Here is a 16,497-nt window from a genome sequence, read left to right on the forward strand (position 1 = left end):
GCAAAGTAGTGTAGATCTGCCCCATCTACTGTGTTTGTCAGAGCTCATCTGACAAACAGCTTTCCCCTACTACGCCGGCGATTACACGAGATAGTCCACAGTGAATGAAGTGAGAATACCTCTTTACACACATATTACACAAGCTGATGGTTTTTGATTAACAGAAACACGGCCGCTTTCCCACCCTTCCACATGTGTCAGCTTGCACACGAGTGGCCGTAGTTACATATTCCCACATTTCCCCGGAGCTGGGAAGCTTCGCAAAGATAAATAACTCTGTCGTTTGCCTCATTTCGCACTTCGGTGACTTTCACCAAAAGCTCAGATAAGACAATTGGAAAAAACACATATTTTTTTTTCCCCCCACGACTTAACAGGGAGGAAAATTGGCATTCACCAAAAACAGAGAGTCCTACACGCTCCCAAAATTTGATTCATGAAATCGTTTGCCTCCACTTAGCTTCCTATTAAAAGAATCCGTCGTACAATGAGCGCCCTCTTTTCTTTAAGTGCATCACAGACATAACTTACCACACTTCTATGAGGAGACAGTAATTGTCTTGATTTTTGTCGGATTTCCTTAAGATTATTCTTTCACTGATTCACTTTCTCAGCTAATAAGGAGACTCTCACATCTTTTCAAGAAAATGCTGCTCCCAGTTTGGAGAAATCTCTCTCTCACTTTGGTTTGTGCTTGAATTCAGCTGGCAAGATATCGAATGTCGGTGTTACGGCGACAGAAATCGAAGGCTGCAGGAAGCAAATACGTTTTTCAGATTTGTGTGGGCAGTTTTTTGAACGGTCGCACTCAGTCATGTACATCTAATCAAATCCTTCAAATGAAAGGTGAAAGTTACAGATTATATTGCTGCCATACATTTTAAAAAGAGATCAGTTTGACACTGTTCAGCTTTGACTGTAAAGTGGTGAAATGTAATGATAATGTGGTTAATAATATATTTTCTTGACATCCAGTTCACTCTTGGGATTACAGCGTGAAGGATTTTCATGTAATGCAGATGGTTTTACATCAAAGCAATGCACATTTGCAATGATATCATAGCTGTTTCCTACCATACAGTAAATAAATACAGTAAATACCATGAATAATACAGGTACAATAAATGTGCTCACTGACTCGTTATGGCCGTTATGTTTCAATGTCAACAAACAAACTGAATTGATGCCAGTATAATGATGGTATTATATCCCATAAATGATGAGAACAGCAAAAGTTTTCCTTTGATTAAACGCCAACAGGTATGAGTAGCTACAATGAAAAAGTATACGACTGATTAAATGTCAAAACTTCCACCAATAAAGAAGAAATCAGATGCAATTGCAGCATTAAACCGCTTTAAACTGTGCCTCCTGACGCAAAATACAATAATCCTTCATTTTTGGATTTTTTCTTTACTTCTGGAACCTCACATAATCCAAAAATAAAATATATGGCTCTCTTCAGACTAATGTTTCCCACTTCTCACGGATCTCTGCAGCCATTTGCATGTATGTTTTCACAAGTCCACTTTCATAGTCTGGCTTAGCTGCTATAACTACTTGGTGAGCAATAAGGGAGTGAACGTATATCGCTGCATTACTGATCTTTCAGCTCAGGTCTTGGGCTACAGCATTGTGATGTCCTTCACTCCTGTTATATCAATACATTTCCCACCAACGAAAAGAAAGAAACTGCTGTTACTTTTATTGAGAAATCATTTAATGCATGCTTTGTTTGTTTTAACACTTCTGTAATTGACCCTCACATGGCTTTTGATTGAAAACGATCTCTGCTGCTCTACTTGTTTGGATTTGGCCAAATGTGGCCGCTGCCTTCCATAAAAACTGCCCCCATATGAGCAGGGTGAGTAGTGTCCCATCTTACTAGAAGAATACATCTAAACCAACCAAACACATAATGTTGAGGTTGTTGGTTATTTTTCTTTCATTAAACCTCCTTTCATTAAGCAAAGAGATTTTCCTGTTACTGTTCTGTTATTATTCCATTATATTGGGCATGAATTATATACATTTTCCAAAAGTTGTAAGGAATCTGTCATTATAGACTGTAAATAAGTCATGAGAGCATCCAGCATCCCATTTGTTTACATGAGTCAGCGTCACAAGCATCAAAGTGAGCATGAATCTTAGTGGTCTAAACTGATCTTTCTTTAAGCCACAGAACTACACCAAATGTTGACACTATGCTCTTTTTTGATAAATTGCTAAAATTATTTTTACTTTACTTTAATTTGATATGTTGTTTATATTTTATTAACCTTGCAAACCTTTTCTTAACAGTTGAAGAGAGAGAAAAAGAATGAATAGATGGTCCCTAGTTTCAAACGTGACTTTAGCCCTATTGTTCGAGCAGATCTACTTATACTGCGTGGCCTTTGAACTCAGTATTGGCAGAAGAAGGGGAGAAACCTAGCTCTCTGCTGCCGCCGGCTGTTCCCTGAACCCTCTGCCTCTTTTAATCTGCACCAAATCGATCAGATTGATTTCTCTCGCTGCTGGTTACTGTTAGCCGCACTCGGGTCCTGTGCATGCAACGTTTTATTCCGAAATACCGTGGGCAATTTATGTGTTTGTGTGTAAACACCTTAACATCCGTGCAGTATAAACTGGACATTGTGTTTTATTATGTATGCAGTTGTGATGAAGGAGGAGGAGGAGGATGAGCAGGGTGTTGCACATGCCATAACACTGTTCTGCTCTTTGTGTGTGTGTGTGTGTGTGTGTGTGTGTGTGTGTGTGTGTGTGTGTGTGTGTGTGTGTGTGTGTGTGTGTGTGTGTGTGTGTGTGTGTGTGTGTGTGTGTGTGTGTGTGTGTAGAGCTGGATGCCGAGGAATGGTGTAAGCTGCTGTGCGTGGAGTGCCTGGGCACCCGGCTCAACGACATCAGCCTGGGAGAGCCCGACCTGTTAGCAGCGGGTGTGCAGCGGGAGCAGAACGGTGAGTGCCCAATTAGTCCCTGTTAACACGGACAGCCATTCAGGGTCAATCTCTCTCGCTCAGCCCGCCACCAGGCAGTTAGCCACTGCAGTCCGGGTCTGTATGTGTGAAAGCAACTGAAACCTCGGAGGGTTAGGGGAGTGGAACAACCACTGTCCAATTAGGCCTGGCTAATAAGAGCCATTTTTTTTTGTCAATATCGGAGTCTGAGTCCCCTGTTACAGTCTTTTGCTACATTAACTCAGGATGATTCAAGCTCAGACTTCTGAGGTATGTTTGGATGTGTGTGTTGAAGGAAACCTATGTGTGAGCACAGGTCACAGACTGTGGCTGGGGCTCTGTTCCAGGCCTAATGAGCAGCGCTGTGCATCACTGGCTTCCCTCATAATGAAGCTTGTCATAGAGATGGATGAGATTATGGCTCCTAAAGCCATGTGAAATAAATGTGCCTCCACATATTCCACTCACAGGAAATGGAAATGGAAACGGAGAGGAGACAACGGGGCTCTGCTATCACACCGAAGCTCATTCTCTGTGTAATTTGTAAGCTGGCGCAGGAAATCGAAAAGGCAACAGGCAAAGGACCAGTTTAAAGTTGTAAAAGGGCGAGTAATTGAAAAGAATCTGCCATCATTTCAACCCATTTCATTTCACTGCAGCCGTAGAGCGAAATCGTACTCCTCAACATAACTCAGCTTCATTTCTATTAGACATCAATGCACACGCTTTTTGATTTTGACTGTGCTGGAGCGAACCAATTGAACTGTAACAGTCCAATTGCTCTCTCTCCCTTCTGTGTTTTGAAATCTAGCTGTTTGTTGTTTGTGTACAAAGGTTTGGATACAGACTGAACTCATACCTGGCTGCCGCCTCTGTGAGTGGATAAAACCAAAGGCTTCAGCGTGCAATTTCAATTAGGAGCCCTCCCCAAACAGCACAGTCTAATAATTAGATCAGAGTTCATTTTCACTGTCCCTAAAAATACACCACGCCATGACATTGCCATTTTCTATCCACTGCAGACACGAGGCTTATTTTGAATCATTAAGCGTAATTAGTGAGAACTCATTTAGATTGTAGAGAATTCCCTCTATTCCCCTCTCTGTCTCTCTCTCTGTCTCTCTGATTCCCTACAAAGAAAAGCTGGTTGTATCTCTACTGTGTCTGTATTGAACAGAAAACGACTTGGGGTCATTTTAACAACTCGACATATCATCATTTCTAATATAACCACATAAATGTATATTTGGATCATTACTGTGTGACAGCTAGTGGACACGTTGTGTTACTAATGTGAACTGTATAAGCAAATGCAAAAATCTGCTTTATGAATCACCGGTGGCAGCAACACTTTCTGTTAGGAGTGTGCATGTTCTCCATGTGAGTTGATTGGGTTTCTCCTGATGCTAGTTTATTTAAACAGCAGCACATTTAGCAGAGCAGCAGCTGCTTAAGCTTTTATGGGGCAACAACCCGCAAATATGGCCACTTTCAACTCTTTCTTTTCATTCTAAGTGATTAAAAATAACACAACATGTCCCTTTTCTGATAAAATTCCTAATTTGTAGGACATTATGGTGAGAGAGCAGTATTGTAAAAGCTTTTTCAAGACACCCAGTGAGAATTTCAGTGTATTGAGATTTTTTTTCAACAACAGATTTGGTTGTTTTGTTCAGTGCTACACTTTCCAACACATTTTTATTTGATAAATTTATTTTTTAATGAATTTGTGGGGTTTTTCAGGGCGTTTAAATCCTTGTAGATGAGTGCCTTCTAAAAGGTTATTTTGTCTAAACAAGGCATTCTGTAAAAGTTCAACATCCCTAACACTTAATGATTTAGAAAAAAAGAGGAGAAAGCCTTTCAGTTGAAATTCTTCCTTATTTCTTTCAAACCTCAAACGTTTTTTTCTTAATAGCTACGTTTAATCAGGATCCAAACAATTAGGATTCAGGAAAGACTCCGCTTTTAACCACAAAATGCTCTTGAATCTTAAAACACTGCAATTCAAAAGACTGGAATGGAAAACAAAGAATTTAACAAAAGCTTTTGAGGAGAAAATAAAATATTTTATTGGACCAAATCTTGGAGGACTGCTGTCACTTAATCCCTTGAAATACTGTTTCTTTGGAGCACTTTGCCTCTACAATTAATCTCCACGGCTTGAAAACTCATCTATTTAAGCTTGCACATCCCCGTCACTGTGTTCTTAAAGTCCACTTTTATGTTATTTTTGGGTCTGATGTTATCTTTTGTCTTTGCTCAAAGCTATTTGTTGTTTATGTGCTGCATTAATCCCTGCTGATTTTTTCTTGAAATAACTATTCTCTGTTGATTGGAGGGAATTTGTTCTGTGAAAGGGAATCTTACCTATTCCTAGTAAGAGTGTGAATGTCAAAAATCACTGTTTGCTATACAGAAAACATGAACTACTGACCTTTATTCCAATACTTTCTCATACTGTGAGCCCGTTTCCCGAAATGAATGATCATTGTTAAGGACGGTGGTTGTTTTAAGCACATTTGGACCAGGTATTACTGATTGATTGTTTATATGAAGGTAAAAAATATGAAATATATACCTGTGGATTAAAATCAGAGATGCGCAATTATTCCTTTTCATTATGTAAGCTGCCCATAGTTCTCATGAATCCTTGTGTAAAGTTGAGCCTCTCTGCTGTACAGGATACATACAATATTAACTGATGAGACAAGTTCAGTGTCTTTGGTTTGTGAATTGTATTTTGTATGTAATATAATGGTTTCATAACCTCGCAAAGTAAGTAAAGTTCAACTTTTCCATCCCAAACTGTCGATATTGTGGACTCACAGAACAGAGCGTTAAAAAAAATATTGACTTTTTGAGAAGTCATGTGGGCGTGCAGTAACTTCTTATGTTTAATATGCAACTTCACCCTCAACTATTCACTTTATGTGGCTTACTTTTTATCAACCTTTTTACTGATGTTGAAATATGACTGAAGGCACAATTTACAGCTCTCCGATGAATGATACCCCGAGATGAAACTGGAGTTCCAGTGAAATGGAATAACTTGCCATCAATTTCAGTTGAAACTTTCAAAACTTTATCTGCATGGTTTAATACCTCTAAGGTCACTGAGGATTTGTTCTTTATAAATTAATGGAACTGTCCAGAGAGCTGGGTTGTGAATTCCCACTTTGAATCCCCCCCTCCCAGAGCGCTTCAACGTGTACTTGATGCCCACGCCGAACCTGGACATCTACGGGGAGTGCACCATGCAGATCACCCATGAAAACATCTACCTGTGGGACATTCACAACGCCCGCCTCAAACTCGTCATGTGGCCCCTCAGCTCCCTGCGCAGATACGGCCGAGACTCCACCTGGTTCACCTTTGAATCCGGAAGGTGTGTGTGCGAACGTGGCCACCTGCTATGTGTGTGTTTATATGATTGAAATGTTAGCTGTGGGGGGGGTGGGGGGGAGTAGAGAGAGAAAGTTAGTTATGGAAAACTTTACCAAAGCAGTTTTGGATTTTCAAAAACATCCCAGGATATCAGCATTTGCCGCAGAGCCCTTCAGGCGATGATGTGACAGGTGTCTCTGTGAGTGTGTGTTGTTGCGCGGCGCATCTACACACGCATGTGTGTGCTTGACTTCAGTGGGCTATTATAGCAACGTGCCTTTTTCTTTTCAATCTTTCTTTCTTTTTCTTTTTTTTCATCGCTGCACATTCAACCGTTCATATTTGTAAATCAGCTATCCGAGAGTGAGCGCGATCAAAGTGTGTCTCTGTGTGTGTGTTCCTGGCGCAGGATGTGTGACACAGGAGAGGGTTTGTTCACGTTCCAGACGCGGGAGGGGGAGATGATCTACCAGCGGGTCCACTCGGCCACGCTGGCCATTGCCCAGCAGCATGAGAGGATGATGGAGGAGATGGAGAAGAGCTCCCAGGTACATTTGTACATTTTTTTTTCCTGGAAGGTTTATCTCATATCCACAGCTGCACGTGATAAGGCCAACAACGGTATTCTCGTACTGCCGGCATAACACCGAATAATGAGTGCAAGTGTCAACGCGGCGTTGTCTCACGGATAATTATTCAATACTTTCTTACTGCGCGCCATTTGCATACACCCTAAAAATACCCTGTTGCCACTAATGCCAGAAGATTGTAGAGGGGGAAAAAAAAGAGGCATCTTTAAAGACACGCATAAGCACATGTTTAATTTTTGTCTTGTTTTTCTCATATTTCAGTGGTTTCTTCACCGCCTGTTTGATTTAGGTTGATCAAACAAGCATTTCATTGAGGCTGTTCACTGAATTATTTTTAGAAAGCCGGGGAAGCAAAGCCAATAAATCATCATTCACACACAAACACACAGACAACGAAATTCTCTCTTGGTATAGCCGCCTGGTCTCGTCCTTTAATGGGCTGTTTTGGCCGAGGAGCCCTCTCACACCCCCTCCTATGGTCTTGGCCTCCGTTCCCTCCTTCCATCACAACAGCTATCCATCCCTTCCTTCCTTCCTTCCTCTCCTCCTCCCCGCTATCATCTGTATTCCTTATTTATGTAGGCCTGCCTTGTGTTTGATGAGCCTTGACCATATGGCCGTGCTCCTGGACCCCACCATTTGGGAACATATCCAAATCCAGCTCAGCTCTATAAATCGTACGGGTAGCTAAACAAAATTGACCGCTCATCTCGCAGAATGGGCGGAATAGCTTGTTTACTACTACCTGAGAGAGCTTTTTTTTTTTTTCTTTTTTTTTTTTTTTAAGTCGATTAATGCATTTTGTATATTTCAAGCTGTTTCCCCGGCCCTCACGCTGAGCTTTTAGTTTGCAAGTTAAAAAAAAAATATATATATATATATATATCTGAAACACATCATCCAGTGGCAAAACAACATCCCGAGTGACTCCTCATCTCACCCATCAAACAGCCATTCAGAGTGGAGCGACGCCGTTCAACCCGCCGTACAGCGAGCGCCTCGCGCTCTTTGTTTACTGACATACGCTGAGCAATTTCCCCTGTTGTAAGCGAGCGGGAGTGACAGAAAAGTGAAAGACGCGACACGCTTCCTCTGCCTGTTTCAGATCCACTCCAGAGAGACGCTAACCAAGTCCATCTCCCTGCCGCGCAGCGCCTACTGGCAGCACATCACGCGTCAGACCAGCGTGGGGGATCTCTACAGCTACCAAGGTACAAACCAGAACCTGCTAATTGTCATATGTTCAGTGTCACTTTTTCTTTCTGCCTGTGAAGATAAAAAAAAAAAAAAAAAAGGAGTGAACAAGTTGGAAAACAAAAGTTGTGGAAAGAATATTATACACTGCTGATAAGTAATTTATTACGCCACTTGCAAAAGTTGCTAATATATTCATAGCTTCTATTTATGATTAGACAGGGGCGATTTAGAGGAAGTTGCTGGTTCTCTTTCTTGGTCTACATTCTGGTGGGTAGCACTCTCACATCACATCAACAATACCCCAGGTTCAAGTGCAGTTGGAGGATTTCACTTTTTGTGTGACGTTTGCATTTTCTCTCTGTGCGTTGGTTTCCTCCAGCAGTCCAAACCATGTATTTCAGGGTAATCAGTAACTTCAAGTCAATCTTGTGTGTGTTTAGCTTTAAAGTCTAGACTCCTCCAACAACTGAAAGCAGATTCGTATTTGGTTTAATCTGATTGTGGCAACAAGAAATAAGTGAATCTATTGAGATGATCTAATGAATGCTCAAATGAAATATGGCCAGGTCTTAATCCTCTAACAATTACAAGCGAACGCAATCTATTTTTCATCTAACACACTAATCATCGCATTGTTCATAGTACATTATTGGGACAATTGCTGTGTAACCCGCCCAGGCTTAACAACATCAGCAAAAGCTAATTTGAGTCAGGAGTCTGTGAATCTGGAGTTCAATCAGTGGAGTTTGATTGGCAGCATGGATTAGAGTCATTAGAGACTTATGATTGAGAATAGTTGATTTGCATGAGGGTGGGGCATGCTGCAAAGTTATTTCCAAAGAGTCTAGATAATCGTCAGTCCGCAAACAAATCCTGTATAAATGGGAACTATTTTGTTCTCTGGTTTCTCCCACTGGAAATAAACTCCAAGCTGGTTGTCTCCAAAGTCACACCGCAGAATGCTCAGTGAGGTAACAAAGAACCCCGGTGTAACAGATAAAAGATTAGAGCTGGTAACGTCAAGAGTAGGAATATACTATTGGAGATTTATGGATCGTGCAAACAGTCTGTCTGTCTGAACCAGCATGAAGCTCTGCAGCTTACTTTGTCTGTATGAACCACCGGAGAGCCTTTAACGCTCCACATTTATCAATGAATGTTGATTGTCCCTGTCCCTGTCCCTGGTTGAACACTTTTCCATCCTTGGACCACTATTAATAGACACCGAGCACAGTTTTTGAGATGTTCTGACACACTTGTTTTAAGCTTGCCAAGTTTTCCTGTTTGAAATGCATCAACATTGAACAGAAATTGTTTACCTGCTGTCTAATTTACCACTAACAGATGCTAAAGAGATGATTAGTTTTAATCATCTAATTCTGAAGGAGCTAATTGAAGTCTGAAGCGCTGCAAACACAATACCAATTAACCAGTGAAGCATGGTGGAGGGAGCATCACAATGTGAAGCTGCTTTACTGTATGTTTCCCGGAACAGCTCATGGTCATTGTTTTCAAAGGGAGTATTGATTCTCAAATGTTTTTTACAGGACTGGTCAGAGCATTAGATTAGTTTCCACATTTATTATCATTTTGCATAAAAAAAAAAACCTGAAACCTGATCATCAGGCTGGTAAGTTTTGGGGTCTCCTTGTCCACTTTAAACCTACTTTTCTTTATTGGATACGGTTAATCAGCACACTAACAAACACACACTCAGAGGCAGAGGCGAGGCCATACAGCCTGTGGGCTGTAACATGTCTTAGAGAGGTAACATACTGGATGCTCAACTCCATCTCGCTCCTGGATCAGGACCCCATCCAGCTCCTGTAGCACTGGCGTCTACCTCAAGTTTGAAAGGGAGAGAAAAATCTGTTGCTGCTCGGACAGGAGCATGGCAAAGGAGGGACTTAAGTTCCAGGAAAGCACTGTCGCATTCAGGGGTCCACAAGGTGAGCCAGCTGGGGCTTAAAACTGGTTGATGAAGCAGGACCACAAACATCAGAGTGAATCCACTAAATGATGGTGAACGGAGATAATCCGCCTTATGTACAGCCCGGCAAGAGTCACGGCAGAATGGTCTTCTTTTAAAATGACCTCACGAGTATCGAGTTCTGGGAAGAATACACATCTTTTTTTATTAGGCATCGAATAAAAGGGACGTAATGAAACCCAAACAAACCCTCAATCAAAATGATATTTTAAAACAAAAAAATGCTTTTGTGTGTGAGCCTGCAAAGAAATGTGGTCTGTTTGTCCTCTGTGTACTTAATGGACACGTATACTTAAGGTATACTTAAAATCGAGTAAGCTGTGTGTGTGCGTGTGCGTGAATATGTGTGTGTATGTGTGTGTGTCTGTCTAGATGCGGACTAGAGGCAGAAAGGTGATTAGTGAGTTGATGCGATTATGCCCTGTCCATGGTATTAGTTGATTAGTAGACTTATCTGAGGATTACGGGCCTTTTGGCTTTCACTGATAGAGCGAAACAGAAAAGCCCAGCAGAGATGAAAGTCGCTCTGACGTCATCATTTTCTTTTGAGACTCTAAGGCGTTTTTTTCTTTTTCTTTGGCCCATTATCATTTAATTGTGGGCTGATAAACTTAAAAGCAAAATGCATATCTTCTTTTCCAAATACAAATATGTTTGTTTGTTGTTGTTTTTTTTTACTCATATACATAAAACGGAGAAGCTTCCACTTGCGGGGTCATCATTCATAAGCCCACCCTCTGTAAAGTCTCCTTTTAAAACTCTTTCTCTCTAAACTCTGGTGAGCAGGGGAGCTTCTCTCTCATCCATCACCTTGGCATCTCCACTGGTCCTCCCACGCTTTTTTTCCGTGCGTCTGTCCGTTTGGGAACAGCCCTCCACCTTCTTCCTGCTCATGCACATTCGGCGCTGCCATTATCTCCCCTCCTTTCCCATGAATAAATTGAATGCATCAGTGTGTTGGGGGATGCGGCGATGGGTCTCGTCAGACAAGGAGGAGGACAAGGTGATTCTGGGGAGTGACGGGAGTTTAAGTCTTGTTGTGACACGGGATGTTTGGACTGTGAAAGGCATGTCGGAGGAGCTGAGCGCACACCGGGGACCGCTGCCGCCGCTTTTAACATGCCTGCAAGCCATTTTTAGATGGACTCAGCCATACGGCATTGATTCTTCCCCGGGAGACGCTCTCCACCTTGTTGGAGGTCGTTTGCATCTTATGTGGGCCCCTTTCTTCTGGGGTCCATCCTCAAAATCTGCTAAACTTGTATGATTAAAGTAACTGTGAGTTAATGACAGATTCTTTCCCAGTTTTAAAGAGCAAACAAATCATGTGGCGAACATCCTGTTTTTTTGTTGTTGTTCTGCCACCCTCACCACCTGCTGCAGGTCCTTCCTGTTCTCCACTGTACAGCTGGAGAAGCACACCGTGCAGCATAAGGCCAGGAAGCGCTCGATGTCCGACGTATAGAAATGAGTCAGCAGGAGACGAGGAAAAAATGTAAAGCTCTCCACCGTCTGTACCTCCTCCATGTAGCACACAAACCCAAAATGGCAGGGATTTGCAACTGGTGGCCCGAGGACCAGCAGTGGCCGTCATCCTCATCCTTTTGAATACATTATTCTCCCAGCAGGTCATGGTATAAGGGGAGTCATTGCGACCACATTTGAATCTCATTTCAATTATAAATGCTCTGTCATTACTTTAAGAATGTCTACTTGTCACGAAACAAGAGGCTATAATTCATTGGGATACATCCTGGTGGTAGACGGGCTCTGCTAAAATGTGGAGATTACATTTTTTTGTGGCACTCACAGTGATGTGTACGATCTCATTCTGCCGAGCCCTACGACACTCTCCTTCCTGCAGATGCAAAACAAGATAATTATGCATAACTGCTATTGAAATATCTTAATAATGATTACTAATGCTAACACCACAGAATGAATGTAAATGTAAGTCTCTGCTGGCATAAATTCTGTAAAATGCCAGATGTATAACTACTCTTTATTTGGAGAGTGAAGCTTTAAACTCAATGATTGGTCAGTTTGAGCAAACATGCATTAAAACTAATGAACCCTTCTAATCATTCATTTTAACCATTTATTTCAAAGATGCGTCCACCTTTTAATCCAACACACGATTAGCTGATATTTCAGCAGTTAATTTGCTTCTAAAACCTTCTTTATGTCCTTTTGCTATCATTAGTAGCCGGGACAATATTGTGACGGTGTTGAATAGAGGTGAGAAAGCAGGTTTTCGGTCTCTGCCGGCTGGCTGTGTTTGCTCCCTGGCTGTATCACTGTGTGCATGATGAATATCCAATCAGCACAGTCAATTTGCTGAGTCATGCTCGGGTTGCTTTCAAATACCCTGTGGGTCCGGGGGAATAATTAAGGAACATAGTTTCCTCCCCCCGCTGAGGTTTGCTCACCTATTTGTTTATTTCGCCTCAGTTAACGGGGGACCTGGCCGGGAAGTTAAGTAACTTGGTTCTAAATTTCTCCGAAAAACACCTCCCAGAAGTCGTGTTCGCTTTAATTGAAAATACTAATTGTCAATATGGTTTGTTTATGATAAAGTGGGGGGGGGGGGGGTGTTGGTGTTTTATCAGTGTGGAATCCAGCATCTCTTCAAGGTTTGGAGAAGTTTACTGTAAGAAGCAAAAAATCTTCCCCTGCGAAGATTTAACCTTCTTCAAGAACAGACAGAAAATCCAAGATAGTCGTTTTAATCTCCAGGAAATGTCGTCTATATTAAAACAATGGATCTTCCACCGCTGCTCTTCTAATGTTATTCAGCCGTTTGCATTTCGTCGGAGCTGCTGTGTTCTCTGGGTTTGCTGATGCGCTGAAATAAAGTGCACTTTAAAGTTTCGCAGTTGAGAAAGCAAGGCCTGTCGGAAATGCTTCAATTACCAGCTCTAATATTGAACCGGGGGGGGGGGGGGGACGGGGACGAGGAGGCTTGCCTTTTTTCTTTCTTTCCTGTACTCGTCTTTGTGTGATTTTTTCTTCTTCTCCGCTCTCTCTTCACCCTCGCTCACTCTGTGTTCTATTGTGCTGCGCAGTTTAGTGTCGTAGCATTAGCAATTCTAATGAGATGGAGCGCTCTTCTTTAGTTTGATCGGCCCGGGAGTGAGACGAGGAGTGTTTTTTTTTAAAACCGAGAGGTGGCTCGTATCAAAGGCTTGGAGACAAGATGACAGAAGAACAGGGTGATAACGCTATCTTATCGGCAACGGGCAACATGAAGCATTGTAAGATGCAAAAAAAAAAAACAGTTCCATGAAAAATGTATTTCAGCCGGGTAAAACTGTAAAGTTTTTAAAAGTCGTCGTTATTTGACTGTAGAATCTTTGTGAAACGCAGGGAGAGTTTCGAGTGTTTGTGGGAGATTCAGCCTGTTTCTCTGGTTACAGCTGTTTCACATGTCCTCTGTGTGGAGGAGAGAAGGTGCAGACAGGTGTGTGCGCGTGTGTGTGTGTGTGTGTGTGTGTGTGTGTGTGTGTGTGTGTGTGTGTGTGTGTGTGTGTGTGTGTGTGTGTGTGTGTGTGTGTGTGTGTGTGTGTGTGTGTGTGTGTGTGTGTGTGTGTGTGTGTGTGTGTGTGAATAGCTGCTTGTGTATCCTGGTCCTCTTGTCTCTGGGCGTGTGAGCGCCCCGGCCGGCCGTCCAGTCTGCTCCGGCCCAGCAGCTGCCACCCCGGGCCAGATAGGATGACATGACCTTCCCTGGTAATGAAAAGGCACCGACAAATCAGTCTGCTTCACACAGGGACGGCGGAGAAGGAGGGCTCATGACTCTCTCTCTCTCTCTCTCTCTTTATTATTTTAGAGAATGTATGTTTGCGTGGCTCTCGTCACGGGTTCTGGCCGCCGCCAGCTTCCCTGCCTGCTTCTGCTCTTCTTTTTTTTTTTGTTCTTGCCTAAATTGTCCTTGGTTGAGGAGAAGGGTTGTCTTGGCAAAGATGTAAAAACGATATGGCTGCGTGTGCACCAGTCATTTTAGTAATCTACTAGGTACAATGTGAAGGGAAGAGAAAGTTTCCTCCTTCTTGTTTTTCAGCTCCGGTGCTTCTTCTTTCCCTCTCAGAACATGAACTGAGCTGCAGTTGAAACCTTTTCCTTTTTTTTCTGGATAGTGGTGAGAGGGAAGTCTTGCAGACAGAGGTGTGTGTGTGTGTGCGCACGCGTGTGTGTGTGTGTGTGTGTGTGTGTGTGTGTGTGTGTGTGTGTGTGTGTATGACTCACCTGTTATGGCTGACTCTGAATTTGGTCTCATCCTCACACACACACACACACACACACACACACACACACACACACACACCTCAGTGTTTCCTCCTGCAAGCTGCTCCCTTACCTCTTCCTTTACTAGTGTATCGTCTTTTCTCGTCACTTTTTATTTATTATTTTTTTTCAAACAAAAACTAGAATCTCTTTCCGCGGCTGTGACGTGACACGCTCTCACACAGACACTTGACACTGATTGCCAGGCCCGGCTGGGTCACGCTTTATACCCGAACATCGAATCCCTCCGGTGGCGTCATGACCGGAGCCGCCGGCTGCACGCAGCTGAGTGTGTGTAAGATCATTGCTCAATATCTTACGATTGAACTGCTTACTATCCTATTTAGGGAGAAGCATTTCAGCACAAACGACAGTATTAAAGATGATCTCTTTGCCAATTTTGCAAGCGCGGCTCTGGAAGAGAACAATCACATTTTTATTTGTTAATCAAATTTCAATTAACCTCTGCGGCGGAATCGATCGCAAACGCCTGAATTATATCGATGCGCAGCAACTTCTAGCGGCTTCCACGTGGGCTATAGTTGATTACAGTCTTGTGTTTGTTTGTTTTTTTGGGGGGGGTTTTTTCCACTTCCTGAAATATTGACCAGTGGCCACTTCCTCCATGTTTGGTGCCTGATCAGCAGCCCGCCAGCCACTTTATCCTCGCCCCGCCTCTGCGTGCACGTCTCCAAACAGCAACCTGATGTATTATTAATGGCCTCCGAGTTGCTCAAGAACGGCCCTCCACCCACAAGTATCCATTACTCCCTCTCAGTGCGTTTAACCAACATGAACCGCACAACAAATTGCTTCCAATTAATTTAAATCACGCTGGAGAGAGTCCGGGAGGGAGACGTGACAGCAGACGGTCTCAGACGGCGAGACAATGAAATGAAGCCGTTTACCTGAGACGAGACGCACGTTCAATATCGCTTTTGTTGCGTCCGTACCGTCCGCGGTGATTACATTTATGCCATCTGAGAAACCGCCTACAGCAGAGAGCGGTGAACGATTATTTTACCTAATTGAAAAGTGCCAGAGTTATTTTTACACAGAGACAGTAGCTAAGCAACAGTTGAACAACCAGTATTTTATCAACAGCTTTGTCATCTTGTCTCAATGTGATCAATGTTTTAGTTGATTCATTTCAGTTGCATGTCCACGGTGTCAGGTATCAGAGCGCCACAGAGAAAAACCAAAGGAGACATAGGAAAGGAAAATAAATAATAAAACCCCAACTCTCTTTTAACAGGCAGAAACCTGCAGCACCAGACTCACAGGTGGAGAGAAAGATAAAATAGAGACAGAGAACTTTAGCCTGACAAGCCTCTGATTTTCCTCCCACTGCTTTCTTTGTGTATTTTGCAGACAGGATGTTCACTTTCAACGCGCCCATGTATTCGCATTACTTTAAACTTTTGAGTTGTAATCCCCCCCCCCCCCCCCCCAAAAAAAACCTTACATTTTTAAATAAACGATACACTTGGCATTCATGTAAACGCTTAAACTTAGTGGTTTTGTTACATAAATGCATTCAATTCTGTGTGAAATTAGCAATAATTGTCATTATATTGAGGACAAAACCATCTGTTTCCTGCTAAGCGTCATTCAGACATCGTCATGACGATGATCCAGTGAACTTCACACACATGAGGTGAATGAGCCGGACCCTCGTTCTGCTTCTCTCTGCAGGAGGTGGCCTGACCATGAACTTCATCCCCAGAGCACAGACGTTCCCCAGCTTCCTGTCTGATGAGACCGAGCACGAGGGCAGCAGCCAGCGCCAGGAAGAAGCACCGTCGCCCTCTAGTGGCCGCGACTCGAGTTGCAGCCGGAGACCCCTTCAATGACAGAGGACGGCTTGAGGACCACTCGGACACTTTCCCCACCTCTGTAGAGAGGATGTAGAAATAATGTATAGTGACATGTGTAATATATGATTTCCTGAATAGTGTCAACTGTAGAGCGAGTGCTATGTTTTTATTTCCCTCGTATGGAGTGTGTCAGCAGAGGTAGCTTCAAAGATTGCACCAAAAAATCCCTTGAGTGTAGTTTTTAAGTGTTTTATGTTGTCATTATCCTCTTAAAG

General features: G+C 42.8%; 1 protein-coding gene across 1 annotated transcript in view; it reads left to right on the forward strand.

Annotated features, from left to right (window-relative positions):
* Positions 1–16,258, forward strand: part of dok6 (docking protein 6) — a gene marked incomplete at its 3' end in the record, with an annotated part of 53,041 nt that extends 36,783 nt beyond the window's left edge. Inside the window, exons 4-9 of the mRNA XM_080489940.1 lie at positions 2,838–2,957; positions 6,156–6,345; positions 6,754–6,892; positions 8,040–8,239; positions 9,941–10,080; positions 16,101–16,258. Of these exons, the coding sequence (XP_080346066.1) occupies positions 2,838–2,957; positions 6,156–6,345; positions 6,754–6,892; positions 8,040–8,239; positions 9,941–10,080; positions 16,101–16,258 (947 nt within the window). The remainder of the gene's footprint in view (positions 1–2,837; positions 2,958–6,155; positions 6,346–6,753; positions 6,893–8,039; positions 8,240–9,940; positions 10,081–16,100) is intronic.
* Between the last annotated feature and the right edge of the window lie 239 nt (positions 16,259–16,497).

This window comes from Lipophrys pholis, assembly GCF_963383615.2.
Source record: "Lipophrys pholis genome assembly, chromosome: 20".
Taxonomy (NCBI): domain Eukaryota; kingdom Metazoa; phylum Chordata; class Actinopteri; order Blenniiformes; family Blenniidae; genus Lipophrys; species Lipophrys pholis.